We start from the raw sequence: 16,898 nt of genomic DNA, 5'->3' as shown, positions 1-16,898 counted from the left end.
TCAATCAAGTCCCAAACATTTTGATATTATCAATTTTATCTCAACATTAGACAAGATTATTTTTCTATTCATACGTTGTTTGTTGGCAATTTGAAAGATTCCATCTCTTACACATACCTAATTTTCATGTTGTTGACTAGAAGAATTAAAAAAGTGGGCAATTGTTATTTATTTCCAATAAAATTAACGTTATTTTAAAATTAATCTCCTCGAGATTGGCTAGCTAATTTTTAAATTAGTTAAAATTCAAATTAAAAAACCTTGGTCAGCATTCAACGGTTGTCTTATCAACACCTTTTTAGCAACGGCACACAAAACCAATACATTCAAACAAATAGAAAACATAAATATAAAAAATATCATAGCAAAATCAAAGCTAATCTCTACTACCTAGTCTTCAATACAATGCTTTCGTTGCGCCTCCGCTCCTCAGTTTGCAAGACCCTTCCTCCTCAGAAATTCTTTCAATTCCTTAGCCATCAAAAGACCAGTGATGATCAAACACACGGCTTTCCTCCACTTCCCGCAACGAAAACGAACTCCGGTCTCAAAGAAGAGGAGAAAGGAGGAATAGAGCAAACTATGCAGTTGCCGGAGGGATTACGCAGAGAATCCATGCCCCGGCATGTTGCTGTAATCATGGACGGAAATTCCAGGTGGGCTCGGCAACGAGGGATGCTCACACCTTCTGGTCATGAAGCTGGCGTGAGGTCATTGAAAGAGTTTATAAGGCTTTGCCTTCAATGGGGTATTAAAGTTGTCACCGTTTTTGCATTTTCTATGGATAATTGGACGAGGCCTAAGGAGGAGGTTGATATCGTCATGACTATGATTGAGAATCTGTTAAAGTCTGGTTTGGATGATTTTATCAGGGAAGGTGCTCGAGTCTCTATAATAGGTGATACCTCAAGGGTCCCAAAGTCTTTGCAGAGAACGATATGTGACATAGAAGAGATGACAATAGAGAACTCAAAATTCCATTTCATCATGGCTATCAGCTATAGCGGGACATATGATGTTGTACAAGCATGCAAAAGTGTTGCTCAAAAGGTAAAGGATGGTGTTATTCAAGTGGAGGACATCAATGAAAGTGTAGTTCAACAGGAATTAGAAACTAAGTGTTGCGAATTTCCTTGTCCTGATTTGTTAATAAGAACAAGTGGTGAACTTAGAATTAGCAATTTTTTGCTGTGGCAGTCAGCCTATAGTGAGCTTTTCTTTGCAAAAGCACTATGGCCTGATTTTGGAAAGGCTGATTTTGTAGAGGCCTTAACTTCATATCAGCATAGGCAGAGACGTTATGGTGGTCGATATTCATAATTACACTATATATCCCTTTAAAATTTCTAGTTCTATACTTGTTAGGAATGATTTCTTCGATCATGATTAGTTTAAGACAATGATTTTGTACCTGTGTTTTGATGTTCTGTTATCTGTGTTTAATTATCCTTTAATAAACATATGCTTTTAAAATCTGTGTAAGAAGAGCAATGAGCCTTGTACCTCTCGATCCCCCTTGTGTAAGAATAAAATGAAATAAAAGAACCATATAATAGGTGGTCCAATAATAAAAACTTGGGACTAAAATATTTGTTTTTTCTAATATTATGGTTATTGGAAATTTACATTGTCATTAACTTTAGAACCAGTGGGATTAGTCGAGGTCTATACAAGTTAATCCAAACACTCACGTTAATAAAAAAAAATTGAAATAAAAGGCTAACGTAAGATGCATCTTTAAGATCATTTGAATAAGAATTTAGTCTTGGATGATGCTTAAACTGATTCAAAATACTTTTATCATAATAAAAAATATGGTAAACATTAACCCTTTCTCCTACTTGGATTATGAATATAGACAACAGCACTCCTCTAGCACATGCTTTCTACTCTAGGATTTTAAGAAATTATTAGATGTGTCATGAGTATTTGAGTTTCTAGTACACTAGATAATTCCTCTAAAATTCAATCCACAAGACCACAAGTCAAAATGCCTCCACAATTCCCTTTCTCAAGTCTCAACAACTCCTTTGGAGTTCTTATTGGAGGAGAGTTAATCAATCTTAAGTATTGATTGATAATGTGCCGTCGGTTTCCAATTGGAGAGCGATGAATTTAGTCAAATACAGTGGTCAACAGAAAATTCAGGCACGAGAGGAGAGGAAGAAAGTGGAAGGGAGAAAAACAAAGCAGCAAAAAATATGAGGAACATCACGGTCTTACTGAAATCCACAGTGTTAATGAGTGTGTGTCTTCTCATAACTGAAACGGAGAAACGCAATGAGTTTTAATTTTTTTTCATAATTGTAACCATATTGTCTATGGTGGGAGAAATGCCTGCATATATATAGTAAAGTTACTGTGCACAAAAGCACATTTTGCTATTTTTTAGAACAATGTAAAGATGCTGTTGCCATTCCACAGTAAAATCTGTGATCCAGGGGTAATTCAGTTTTTTATTTTTAGAATCAATTGGTTATTAGCAAATTGATATAGGATAAATCGATATTCTCTTATTTTATAAATAATAAAATAATTAAAAATTTCTTGAAAGCAAAAATTATTAAACTAATTTTCAGGGCTTAATTGTCTTTTTATTTTTTTAAATACAGTAAAATAACTGATATACTCTTACAAGTAAAAAAAAAAATCTTAACTGACACACATGCTTTTTCATAGTTTTTTTATAGTTTTTTTTTTGTTATAATCAAGTTGATATATAGTCAATTCGGTCATTTAAAATCTATAGATACTAACAAATAAAAAGTGGTTTGACGTTTGCAATACACACTTCAACACTTGGGTAGTTCTCGTACTATTTGGGCAACGCATGTGGCAAACGGACTGTGGTTTGGCGGGGACAACCTATTTTCCTTTATTTTCTCTTTTCTTCTTGATTTACGTGCTTAACCCTCTAAATTTTCAAACAATATTTCAATTTGTTTTTTCTTTAGATTTAGTTTATGTTCTTTTTATTACTATTTATTTTATTTGAAATAATTTATATAAATATAATTTTTTTTCTCAATTGCATCCACCTTCAATTTTTTTCATCTATCATATTTGGTCATCGTTCTCTTAATTGTTATTTGTTTTATTTTAGAAGGTTTTTAAAATTGAATTTTGCTTATGATTTCATCCTCTTTCAATTTTTTTCTATCAGATTTGATCCTCATATTTTTTATTGATTTTTTTTAATTTTATCCTTTAACATTAAATTGGTTAGGAATTAAGCTTTTTAATTGAGCCTTGATCTAGGATTTCATGGGCTGTGAGTTTGGGGGATTAACCCAGGTTTAGGATATTTACTCGGGTTTGCTTTTTTATGTCCCTTTTTTTTAAGCTCATGTTTTTTTTAGTTTCATCATTTAACATTTATTTAATTGGTTTTGAAAATGACCCAGGTTATCTCAAAAAAAATTATTTGTTTTTCTTTGTTAAATTTAGTCTTTTTTAAAGAATTTTTTTATTACATTAAGTTAATTGATTAAATATAATCATGAGATGCTCACTTCATGATATTTTATTTGATTTACTTTCTGTGTCATTGTTCTAACAATGCATGTGGCTTCTTTCGGTGTCGTCATACAGTCTTTCACAATGATGTTAATACTGTTTTGGTAAGCTCTTTCTAGTAATGAGGCGGTGTCTACAGTGTAATGATGATGACTTTCCAATGGTCTTTTTTTCTCTTATATCGAGTATTATATTAACAACTCATTTTTTATAGTTAATTGTTGAAAAAAAAACAATGACATCGCCTAAATATCTTTTTCCGTTGTCAATTTGTTTTTCAATTTATTTATTGTCAATTTATTTTTTTTTTATTTAAATTAGTTGAACTTAGCTTATTAAATATAATCGAGAAAATGATTGAAGTCTTGGATTTTTTTGCTTTTTTAAAAATACTTACATTGCTTTAACATTATTTTTTTTGTTGAAAAAAAATTTAGGTTGATCGGTGGCATAACAAGGCCACCCATCTAGTTAGCTACTAATTGTTTTATTTTATTTTTTCAAAGCTTTGCTTATTAAATGACATAACATATATTATAAAGAAAGAACTCCAAAACATATAATATAGATATTATCATATTTAATGTAAAATTATTATAAAATTAATTAAGTGATTGATAAAACATAAATTACATAATCTCATATCACTCAACAAAGAATTTTAATAAAAAAAAATAGTTTCTTCAATTCAATGTCATTTCAACAACAATCTCTTCTCTCAAAATTCCATGTAATAATTAGGATTTTACATAATATTTGAAGCATGACGTTTGGCATCTAGTTCTGATCTTTACTTGGAAAAGTCCTGCTGTTTGAAATATTTGCCTCAGTACGTTGAATCGAAGGAGATCTGAATCCATTCAACTTTTCTTTTCTATAAACCAATAGGAAAAGACTGCTTTGAACATGTTTTGGACGCCTTTTTTTCTGAATAGTGGTTAAAAGAAAGGGCTGAGAATTTATTTTATGGATACCGATCAGTTAATTTTTTATATATAGTTATTCTATATAAATATTGTTAAATCCGACTCTAAAATTTAATCTAAATTTAAATTAATATATATATATATATATATTATTTTTTATTAAATAATAAATAATAGTCTGATAATAAATATTAACATAAATATTTGAAACTTAATAAATATAAATATCTAATTTTTTTATAAATTTGAATTGTGTAATATATAATCAAGTATAATTCAACTTTTTAACGTGTCAATTACATGAAACATCACCCATGCACGTTCAGGAAAAAAAAAAACATTCAATCATGTCTTGAAATATATCAATAAATAAAACAAACAAGTAATATTTAATTTAACTGCATTCCATTAATTAATTTCATCAGACAAGACTATATGTTGAAGTGTGTCCTTGAGCAACAAATTAATATTTTACATCGCAAAAAAAAAAAAAAAAAAGCAAAAGAAAAGAAAATGCAAGATGGCAGCGAAGCATAGCTGCAATAGGTGGTACATATATACCACTCGTAAAATCAGATGATTTCCACTCGATGCTAATAATACCATATGACCATTTTGCTATGACTTGACGATGTTGATGATGTTGTTGTTGTTGTTGTAATGACATCTTTCTCCTAAACCTAACACCATAAACATTCAGAGAAGATTAAAAAAAAAAAAGCTTACAAAGGTTGGAATGGAAAAAACACATAAGCGACAAGCTAAAAACCAAGAAAAAGATATTAGGTTTAACAAATACATCTCGGCCTAAAGACTGGGCTAGGTAGGCTAGAGATCCAAACCCAAGCTCAATGTAGTCAGGTTAGTGGACAAAAACCCAACAATTCTCCTGTTTTAGTGGAACTTGATCTAGCCCAGCTATACAACCTAGGTTTAATCCAGCATACACAACTTGGTCACTGGCCCAGCCCAGTGACCAAAAGTTGTGGAACAAAACTTGCAAAACGTGAATTCTAATTCACGTTTTTCAAGTTTGGGCGGGGGTAACTAAAAGGAAGGGGAGAGAAGGCAGCTTACCTGGCCGGGAGGGAGTGTTGCTATAGTCGTCGGTAGCATTATTTTTAGTTGGGTTTGAATTTTATTAAAAAAAAATTAATTTGGTTTTTTTAACAAAAAAACTAAAATTAATTTAAATTGATCAATTTTGATTCGATTTGGTTTGGTTATTTTAGAATAAAAATTATTTTTTTGATTTGGTTCGGTTTTTTTAGTTTGTCTCGATTTTTTCAGTTTGGATTCGGTTCGGTTTGGTTTTTTCGGTTTCAAGCTTATAAAACCAAAACTAAACCTAACTAGCTGGTTTTTTTAAAAAATCTAATCTGTTTAATCAATTTTTTTTTTAATATGAATCGGTCAATTATTTTTTTCTTATTTTTTGCTCATCTCTAGTTGCAAATAGAGGAGATTGAAGTTGGTGAGGTGTTGTCATTCATGGTGGCGTGATGCTGCTGTGAGGAGAGAAGGTCCCTGCTAAAAATGTAAATTGCTATGAATTGGTGCATCGTAGCAGGGCTGAGAGAAGAGGTCATCGTGCTGGAGGAGGAGTTCTCTGTTGGGAGGAGGGGCTTCTGTTTGTGGTGTTTTTGGTTTGGAGTTCAGCTCACAGTGAGGAGGAGAAGAGGAGTTGAAGTTTGTTAAAAAGCTATCGTGGGAAGAGGAGACGTCTGGTGTGGCTGAGACGAAGATGAAGCTACTGTCGATGGTGGAAGGAGGATTTACAATGGAGGTCACGGTGGGGTGCAACTGCTGGAATAATGTTTGTTGTTGCTGGTGTTCTTTGGTTTTTTGGCAAAACAAAATTGGAAGAGGGGTTTTCTTCATTATTTTTCTCCTTTTTTTTCTCTTTTTTTTCTTTTTTTTTGGATGAGAGATGAGGGAGGTGTAGTGGCTCCCATTTGAAGCCGCCATTGAACCCTCTATGAGTAATCCTAGTCATTGATAAAATGCCAACAAATTGTACCTTCATACCAAGCTGTTAAGTGTCGTTTGGTCCATGACTAGAGGGTATTTGGTTATGAGGTGTGGTAGATTTTTTTCAAAGGTACAATCCTTTTAAAGCATAAATTGTATCTCCAAAAGCTAAAAATAATGGCAGCGGTTTCAAGGATGACAAACAAGCTATTATTGGGCTGGACACAAAGGATAATGTCAAGTGGTGAAGAAGGTGTGTTTTTTTGTCTCATTTGATAGAGAAAGCAGGCATTAAATAGCTCTTCAAAGTAGGGCCATGGCCAACCTTTTCACAGAAAAAATAAAGAAAAAAGTGAACAATGGTGCCAAAACGGCTCCGTTTTGTTCTTTCTTTGAAATGGTCATGTTCTAATTTTGTTTAATTCGGTTAATTTGGATTGATTTTTCTCAATTTTCTTTCGACTAAGTCCATGGTCACGTCAATTTTGACCCTCAACAATCAATACCTTTTGTAAAATGATCTTTATTCTTGAATATCTTCAATTTCATCCTTAATTATCCTTTAAATTTTTAAATTCTTTAATTTACCCCGCTTTCAATCAATTTAAGCCCCTAAATGTCCGTGTCTTTTTCAACTTGATCCTTAATTTTGAAATTCTTTGATTTTCCCCTTAATTGACCCAAAACTTTATTTGTCTTGCAATTTTGTCCATGTTTTCACCCAATTGACTTTGTAGAAATTACATTTAGTGCTCTAAAAATCCAATCTTCTCAATTAAGCTCAAATTAAGCTTCCAAACTTATTTACTCACCAATAAAGTCTCTAATAAAATTAATTTGACTCATTAAAAGTTCAATTAAATCCTTGCACTTAATTAAATCTTTTAATTTGACTCAAATTAATTCTTAAACTTAATTAAACCTTTAATTGGGCTCATGATTAAATCATATTGGGCTATTAATAGTCTAATCAAGTCCCCGGACTTAATTTTATATAAATTCATCCAATAATTATTTAATTTGACCTAGAAGCTACCTTATCTTTTGATATTGGGTACAATAAGATAAAATTGGACTTCCAATTCTGTCAAAAATATCAATTTAGTTCTTTCATATGTCTGTAACCCTTCTCAACTTGCTCTTGCCAAGTTGTTAGTCCTTTTCTATTTTATTTTTTTTAATTTTAAAAGAAAAGGTGATTTTATAAAATAATTACTTTATTTTTCAACTAATGTCTTAAATTTCTTAAAACAATTAAATACATTAGACTTTTCTTTTAAGAAGTATAACCATGTTTTTTTACTATAATCATCAATAAAAAGTAGAAAATACAAATTTTTACCAAATGAGCATGGTTGAAAAGGATCATACATATTTGTGTGTGTTTCTTGTAGGGGTTAATTTGCTCTAGTTGTAGATGTTAAAAGCTTTTGTGGAACTTTTTGCCCATTAACCATCCTTTACATAATTGATTTGGATATTTGATGGATAGTATACCCTTCAATATCTTCTTTTACATCATCATTTTCAAGCTATCAAAGTTTACATATCCAAGTCTCGTATCTCAAAGCCAAGTCTCATATGCCAAAGTCAAGTCTCATCTTTCACACATGTTTTTAGGCATTTAGGCACATTTGTCTCTATATTTAGCAAAAACATCTCGTTCTTCGTAATGGTTACCCTTGTAATCATAGTTCCATAAGTATCAAATAATGTTAAAGTATGATCTTTCATCTTAATTTCATAACCCTTCTCCAATAATTGTCACAAACTCAATATATTACATTTTATAGTTGGGATATAATAAACATCACCAATAAATTGATGACTACTATTTTTAATTTGAATCAGAATCGTACCTTTCCCTTTATGGAAAACCTTTGAATGATCTACAAATGTGACATTACCTTTAATTAATTCATCAAGCTCCATGAACTTGTCTTTATCTCCACACTTGTGATTATTGGCTTCATTGCCAAGATACCATTTTTTTTTTTTTCATTCGTTCATCATAGACTCGTAATAAGGTGGCTTCTTGCTCCTTTTATACTACTAGATTGACATTCTTTTTAACTCTTTTGATTGGATTCCAGAAATCTAGCATAATGACCTATTCTTTGATAATTATAACATTTAATTTTTGTTTTGTCAAACCTGGGTCTCAAATTGTTGTTGTCTGTGGAATCAGTTGACCGATTAGTTTCAATTGGTTGACTAATTGACCTATTAAAGCTATCTCAACCTTCTTTTTCAAATATACCTCTTCCTCTTCTTCATCTACCGTGTCCACGTTCTCTACCTCATTGGGTATATCTAAAGCCATCTTGTTTTTCTTTTGTAGAGAATTTTGAGAAGAGTGTTTGTGCACCCATGTCTTCTTGAATTTTATTGACTCTTTCTTCATGAGTTTATAGTTTTCTTATAAGACCTCAAATTGTCAAAAAAACAAAATACATATTTTTCAATTCCTTTATAACATTTTGCCACCAATCTCGGCTTGTACCTCTCTACTTCTCCTTTAGCATTTTTCTTTTTTTTATAAATCCACTTGACACCTATTGACTTTTTTCTTTTTGGTTTTAAAACCAATTTTCATATATCATTCTTCTCAATTGATGCAATCTCCTCATCCATAGCAATTCTCTATTTTTCATCCTTTATTGCTTCTTGAAACACTATAAGTTCACATTTGGCAAGATGATAAAATAGTGTTGGATCAATCATCAATTGGATTAGTTATCTCATACAAGTCATTAACATTCCTCATCTGTCTTGGTGGACTTGGTGGGCTGTCATTACTTGAACTTCTACTAGAAAAAGATGATAATGATGAAATTGAGTTTATTGGTGATTGTGGAGGTGTAACTAGCTCTTGATGATCTTTATATCTCCGTAACTTTTGTGGTTGTGGTTTAAAAAAAATTGTTTTATAAAAAATATTTTTAGTTGAGGTTGGTTTGATATTTATATATGTTTGGTTAAAACTGTGGTTAAAATTGAGGTTGAACAAAAAATAGTTTAATGTGTTTGATTAATAATGCCTTTTAAATTGAGGTTATATATATATATATATATATATATATATATATATATATATATATATATATATATATATATATATATATCTGTGTGTGTGTGTGGTTTTAAATTTAAATATTGTATATTTAACTACTACTATTACATCATGAAATAAATAATATTTTTTATTTTTTATTGTTCCATTAAACTATCTACAATTCCATTACGTACAAAATTCATTCAACAAGAATTACAGTTTTCATGATTTTTTAAGCGTGCAATAAAATTAGGTAAAATATTATCAGGAATAAAATTGAGATTACAATGCGAGTAAATTTAATTCACTCTAAACTAGTTTTTTAAAAAAAAACAATTAATGTTCATGTGAACAGTGCGTGCGAGTGAATTAATAAATTCACTGCACTAGTTTGGTTTTTCAAAAAAAAAAAAGCATTGTTCACTTATGAACAGTGCAGAGGAAGAAAAAAGCAGCTGAGAGCTACTTTGAATTTAACTGCGTTTTAAACGCAAACTTAATGGGCCCCACCAGAAATAAAATGCATTTTAGAGTATTACCAAACGTTTGTTTTGTTGTGGTTGCTTCAAACGCAGAAGCAACCACGCAAACAAACGGACTCATAGATAGTCATACTTCTCACCATTATTTACCTTCCAATCTCATTCTCCTTTTTCACTAAATTTAGCATCCCTACTAATCACCATCTTTCCTTCATTAGGGTTGTAAAGCTTGTATCCTTTGAACTTTTATTCATAACCCACAAATATCATTATTTGGCTTTTATTTGATCATTTACATACACATAGCTAATGGTCCCAAACACCCCTAAATGAGTAGCACTTGGCTTTTTTCCATTCCATGCCTCTTGTGGAGTCATGTCATTCAAGCCTCTCATAGGATGTCTATTTAACAAGTAAACAACACAATCTACTGCTTCAGCCCAAAACTCCTTTAACATTTTCTTGGTTTTAAGCATGTTTCTCGCTATGTTAAGGATGTTTTTATTCTTTATATCCACCACTCTATTTTTTTTATGGGGATCTTGGTACTGTTAAGAGTTTTTTTACACCTTGATCTTCATAAAACACATCAGAACAAAATTCATCCCCCCTATCTGTCCTAAATGATTTTATAAAATAATTACTTTATTTTTCAACTAATACCTTAAACTTCTTAACAATTAAATACATTAGACTTTTTTTTTAAGAAGTATAACCATATTTTTCTACTATAATCATCAATAAAAAGTAGAAAACATATTTGTTTACCAAACGAGCATGGTTGAATAAGACCATATACATCCTTGTGTATCTCTTGTAGAGGTTAACTTGCTCTAGTTGTAGACTTATTTGGAAAGCTCTTGTGGAACTTTTTGCCCATTAACCATCCTTTACATAATTGATTTGGATGTTTGATAGATGGTAGACCCTTTAACATCTTCTTTTACGTTATTATTTTCAAGCTATCAAAGTTTACATACCTAAGTCTCATATGCCAAAACCAAATCTCATCTTTCACATATGCCTTTAGGCATTTAGACATATTTGTCTTTATGTTTAGCAAAAAAATCTTGTTCTTTGTAATAGTTACCCTTGCAATTATAGTTCCATGAGTATCACGTAATGTTAAAGTATGATCTTTCATCTTGATTTCATAACCTTTCTCCAATAATTGTCCCAAACTTAATATATTACATGTTATAGTTGGGATACAATAAACATCACCAATAAATTAATGACTACCATTTTTAATTTGAATCAAAATCGTACCTTTCCCTTTAATGAAAACCTTTGAATGATCTACAAATTTGACATTACCTTTAATTAATTCATCAAGCTCCATGAACTTATCGTCTCCATATATGTGATTGTTGGCTTCATTACCAAGATACCATACATTTTTTTTGGTTTTCTTTTGTTTTCATTTGTTCATCATAGACTTGTAATAAGGTGGCTTTTTGCTCCTTTTCTACTACTAGATTGACATTCTTTTTAACTCTTATGGTTAGATTCCATAAATCTTAGGCATAATGACCTATTATTTGACAATTATAACATTTAATTTTTGTTTTGTCAAACCTGGATCTCCTATTGTTGTTGTTTGTGGAATCAGTTGACCTATTAGTTTTAATAATTGACCGATTGACCTCTTAAAGCTGCCTCAACCTCCTCTTCCAAATATGTCTTTTCCTCTTCTTCATCTACCTTATCAACGCCCTCTGCCTCATTAGGTATGTTCAGAGTCATTTTGTTTATATATATATATATATATATAGAGAGAGAGAGAGAGAGAGAGAGAGAGAGAATGTTGAGAAGAGTGCTTGTACATCTATGTCTTCTTGAATTTTGTTGACTCTTTCTTCATGAGTTTATAGTTTTCTCATAAGACCTTAAATTGTTATATATATCTACCACACACGTTTCTTCAATCTTCTCCCCATATCTTTTAATCTGATTGTATATAGCCAATACTCTAATAAAGTAATCTGAAATACTCTCTGATTCAAACATATGTAACTTTTCAAAGTCACCTCGCAACTTTTGTAGGCGTACCTTTTTTACATTATCAGCTCCTTGATCTGATTGTTGCAAAACCTTTCTTGCTTACTTGGCGGTGGTTGTGTTAGTCACTATATCAAAAGTGGTATCATCTAGACATTGATGGATAATTGTGAGTGCTTGTTAATCATTTATTTGTGTCTTTTGCACAATCTCCCTTTAGGCTGAAGTCAACATCACTCCTTCTGCAGGCTCTTCAAAGCTTTTTTCAACCATTTCCCACATATCTTGGGAACCTAGCCAAGCTTTTATATGGATACATCAAATTTTATAGTAATCCTTTCTAAAACGAGGTTATTAAAGTGGGAAGTTTGGATTGATTATGTCAAACAATTAGAATAAACTCTAATACCACTTGTTGAAAGAAAATTGGTATAGTAGCTAATTATGGATAGTGATGCTTAATTGCAAAGCTAAAGAACAAGAGAGAATTCGAGAGGAAGGTATGTTTTATTAAGTGTTTTTCTCTTATGTACGACTTTTCTCTTTTCTACACCGATGTTTATGTTTTTTTTATTACAAGCTTATTTATAGGTCTAAAATCCTAAACAAATAAGAAATTAAACTAAACAAAAAAAAAATCTAATCTAATCATGACAAGTAATTCTACCGATTTAATCGGTTGAACGATTCTCAACCGGTAAACCAGTTCTTTTATTCTTCAGAAAACCCAAAAAACTAGTTTATTTTAAATATAATAGTTACTTCATCCTTGGAAAGGAAACATACAAAAAAGCTGACTTTCAGATATACCAAGCAGCTGCAACTATATTTTCAAGCAAGACCGGAGGTTGGAGTCAAGAGTACGGTCCAGTTTTGACAAGAGTTCAAACTTTGGTTCGCTATATCAGTGGTTAGTCAAAGCCACAAATCATTAAAGCTTAAAATATAAGGGGAATACACAGAGACTGTTACTCTGCTTGTATACTGTGTTCTGGCAACCATGCCATTCATTTACAGGAAATCCATAGTAATTTGTTTTAGTTTGCAGTTCTTGTTTTTCCTATTTGTTCATGGACTGCCAGGCTCAATCGTCGAGACTCTGCCAGGATTCGAAGGTGTTCTGCCATTCAAACTTGAAACCGGGTGAGCTATTATTCGCAGTGATATAGCAGCATTGAGACTCCATTCTAGTTGCCTATTGTGGTTGGTTGATGGTTGATGGTTGAGGTTTCTTTGTTCAGATATGTAAGTGTGAATGAATCCGAACTGTTCTATTTATTCGTTGAATCGCAAGGGAAGCCTCTAGAAGACCCTCTTTTAGTCTATTTGGTTGGAGGCCCTGGCTGCTCGGCATTGACCGGATTTTTCTTCCAAGTTGGTAAAGTCTTTCCTCTCTTTCCATCATACATGAAAGCACAGGAATTTCTCCAAATGATAGCTTGTTGATGCTTTATCCTTTTCATTGTCTTTCCAAACAAAAGAACTACTTAGTCATGTCTTGGTTAATGACCCTGCTATGAAACATAAGACATAGGTTTACCAAATCATTGTGTTCGTAGTTCTTCTTAATCTAATTTGTTATGTTTCTGCATAGGTCCACTAATTTTTAATACAACTGATTATCTTGGGGGCTTGCCAGAACTGTTGTATAACCCTTATTCATGGACAAAGGTGCAAGATTCTCTGCATTAGTTCTACTGAAAGACCATTCAATTTGATGAATTGATGCTAAGAGTTTTTCATGTTATGATTGAATGGTGCCGAATAATGTTTTTTTTTGCAGACAGCTAGCATAATATTTATAGATTATCCTGTCGGCACCGGTTACTCCTACGCAACAAGATCAGAAGGTTACCATATGACAGACACAGCATCCGCAAAACTAGTGCACCAATTTTTGAGAAAGGTGAGTGAAACAGTGGGTATAATGGTTTTTTTTTTTTTCCATTAATGTACCTGAAGAAGTTCTTCAAGCCAAACAAAAAAAAGACAATGGCAATGAGTGTTTTTCAAATCCTAAAGCAGTGGTTGATTGATCATCCTGAATTCACCAAAATTCCATTCTTCGTCGCGAGTGATACGTATGCTGGTATAATCACGCCAATTGTCGCGAAGGAAATATTCGATGGTAATTTCTTTTCTAATACTCTGTGCCCAATATTTCTGTTACTGCAAGAAGGCAGTGACATATTTGAAAGAAATTAGTGAACTATAATTGATCGATCCCCTGAACAAAGTTGAGCTAATGAAAGAGCTATAATTCATGAGCTTGCAGGTAATGAAGCTGGACTACAGCCACACATAAATCTAAAAGTAATATATAGCTTTCTGAATTCTTTATTCATGGATCTTTTGCTTTCCTTTTTCTTAATTATGGTAAGGTCATAGTAGCTATAGTTTATAGCGTTGAGTAAATGTTCTTGGAAATAATCGCAGGGATTCGTGAGTGGATCACCGCATACTGATACTGCCCTAGAGCATAACTCTAGAGTACCTCTTGCTTATCGTCTGGCACTAATATCACGGAGTCTTTATGAGGTGATTCCATTTTTCTCTCACTACTAAAACAAACGAGTTTGCAAAATCAGAAGTGAAAGAAAGCTTTGTTGTTCAATTAACAAGTGCTTTCAAATTTGGAGGTTGTGTTCGACTTTATCATTTCTGAATTCTGCTCTCTAATAATGGTTGTCTTGTGTTCTTGGCCATTAAGGGCATGCATGTTCTATGTAAGAATTTCTTACATTTCTGCTTGCTTTTGCAGTCAGCCAAAAACAGTTGCAAGGGGAATTACGTTGATGTAGATCCCTCTAATGCACCATGTTTAGAGGATCTAGAAAAAATCAACCAGGTTTTTGAAATTTCAAATTATACATGCAAACAAATGCATATGCCAAATACTTGCATGATTCCTTCTGAGAGTTTCTTGTTGATTTCAGATTTCTTCAGTTAACACATTTAAGATTCTTGGATTTGCAGTGCATTACACAAATTAACAAAGAAAATATTTTATATCCCAAATGTGCCCGATTATCCCCAAATTCGAACAATGAGGAACAAAGTAGAAGATTTCTCAAGGCAAATTCTCAGCGTTTCCCTGCTCTATCTTCTAAAATTCAAGACTATTGGTGCCAGGTCTCGTCCTTTCCGTGCTTCCTTTTGCTTTGTTTAAGGATTTCATATCCGTTACCAAGTTATTAACCAACTTTGTTTTCTATAATACTCTGCAGAATTTTGAGTACGTACTTGTTGATGCATGGGCCAATGATGAAAGAGTTAGAGATGCTCTTCATGTTAGAAGGGTATTCATCATTTACTTTTTAGGGCAACACCATATAAGATTCTTCAAAACCCGAAGCTTATAGAAATATCCTCTGCTTTATGCAGGGAACAGTCACAACATGGTACAGATGCAATTCTTTCTTGCAGGATGTCTTATACACATATAATGTTTTCACTGCTGTTGATTACTATCAAAACCTGACAAGAAAAGGCTTACAAATTCTGATTTACAGGTTACATCTCAATTCGTAATTGTGATATTATTTCCGTCAGAATCTTCTTAACCCCAAGTTTAGAATGTTCTTGCTATTCAATTCATATATTTTTCTCATTCTGCAGTGGAGATCATGACATGGTTGTTCCATATATATCAACTGAAAAATGGATAAATTCTCTTAATATAACAGTAGACAGAGATTGGCGACCATGGTTCGTCGAAGGCCAAGTTGCAGGGTACTTCAATTCCTCTTTGGTTTATATCTTTTGTTTCAAAATGAAAATTGGTGTTAGAAAAAGTTCATTCTAGCCATAATTTAGCACAAAATATATCATGTAGGTATACAGTCAAGTACACAGATTATGGATTTCGTCTGACATTCGCGACTCTGAAGGTAACAGAACCTTCTGCTATCTGCATTATTCTTGTGCCATAACTGGGAAGGAGCAAAGTGGAAGCTAATGACATGATTGATTTTTGCACATATAGGGGGCCGGTTACTCTCCTACTCAGTACACGCCTAGATGGTGTTATAACATGTTTGAAAGGTGGATCCATTATTATCCATTGTAAGTGGCAAGTAAGCAAGGTGGTTGACAGTAATTCTGAATTGACGAAGAACTGTATGTCTTTAGAGTTGCTGTTTGAACTTTTTAATTGAATAAACTTTTGCTCTATAAGGCAATTGAATAAAAACTTTGTTCCAATTAAGGGTTTCCAAAGTAGTGTAAGAAGAAATGCTTTGAATCATGGCTATGACTCGTACTTGTTCTGAAAAATTCTAAGGCATTTCGAATTGTTTGTTGACACAGATAAAGTTGAGAAACATCTAAAAAAGTTTCAATATTGAAACTTATACATAGAATAGTTGTGAATCGAATCTCATTTCAAGTGTTCTTCTTCATATCAGGGGTGCAAAACTGCCCCAGCTTGGTGAAAACCATCTTGCGGCAACCTGAAAAGGCCTAATAAGTAGAGTAGGCTGTTTGAATGTTGATTAAATGCACAAATAAACCCTTGTTTATGAGAACCAGTTGAAGTTTTGATTTGATTTAGCATACGGTGAATCCAAGGGCTAAGGAAGGAGCGTGTGGTGTCATGCAGCAGAGGCCTGTAAGCAGTTTTATATTTTCTTAAATTTATTTTAACAATAACATTTTCTCTGAAACCACGAACATCTTGGGGTGGTGGCGCAGTTGGCTAGCGCGTAGGTCTCATAGCATCTGAGTTATCCTGAGGTCGAGAGTTCGAGCCTCTCTCACCCCATTTTGTAATTTTTAATTAATCCAATTCATGATGGAATATAAATGACTTAAAAACTTCACTAACGTAATTATCAATATTTCAATTTCATATGATTTCTGGGGACTCAGTTTCTATGAATGTTCACTTTCCACAGGAAGACTCGTTACTTGCCTTAAACCACAGTCATTAAAATTATTCTGGTTCTA

The 16,898-nt window shown here is 32.4% G+C and overlaps 2 protein-coding genes and 1 non-coding gene across 4 annotated transcripts; all 3 read left to right on the top strand.

Moving 5' to 3' along the window:
- The first annotated feature begins 349 nt into the window (after positions 1-349).
- Positions 350-1,475, top strand: LOC133681173 (cis-prenyltransferase 4, chloroplastic-like). Its single transcript, XM_062104334.1, has one exon. It carries the CDS (start codon positions 406-408, stop codon positions 1,318-1,320), a length of 915 nt encoding a protein of 304 aa, XP_061960318.1. The 5' UTR covers positions 350-405; the 3' UTR covers positions 1,321-1,475.
- Positions 1,476-12,872: 11,397 nt separating this feature from the next.
- Positions 12,873-16,158, top strand: LOC133697629 (serine carboxypeptidase-like 18). Of its 2 annotated transcripts, none has more exons than XM_062120324.1 (14): positions 12,873-13,094; positions 13,193-13,329; positions 13,546-13,622; positions 13,735-13,857; positions 13,974-14,079; positions 14,227-14,264; positions 14,388-14,489; positions 14,713-14,799; positions 14,928-15,083; positions 15,179-15,250; positions 15,336-15,463; positions 15,570-15,683; positions 15,787-15,841; positions 15,937-16,158. In XM_062120324.1, exons 1-14 carry the CDS (start codon positions 12,952-12,954, stop codon positions 16,018-16,020), a joined length of 1,422 nt encoding a protein of 473 aa, XP_061976308.1. In that variant the 5' UTR covers positions 12,873-12,951; the 3' UTR covers positions 16,021-16,158. The 2 variants fall into 2 exon arrangements, with proteins under 2 accessions (XP_061976308.1, XP_061976317.1); XM_062120333.1 differs by having other exon boundaries at positions 12,874-13,094; positions 13,977-14,079.
- A 470-nt stretch (positions 16,159-16,628) lies between these two features.
- On the top strand, positions 16,629-16,713 carry TRNAM-CAU (transfer RNA methionine (anticodon CAU)). The gene is given in 2 exon segments: positions 16,629-16,666; positions 16,678-16,713. It is a non-coding gene; the product is annotated as a tRNA-Met (tRNA).
- The last annotated feature ends 185 nt before the right edge of the window (positions 16,714-16,898 follow it).

Source organism: Populus nigra, chromosome 1, assembly GCF_951802175.1.
Source record: "Populus nigra chromosome 1, ddPopNigr1.1, whole genome shotgun sequence".
NCBI classification, from domain to species: Eukaryota; Viridiplantae; Streptophyta; class Magnoliopsida; order Malpighiales; family Salicaceae; genus Populus; species Populus nigra.
This window is presented reverse-complemented; position numbering and strand designations above follow the sequence as displayed.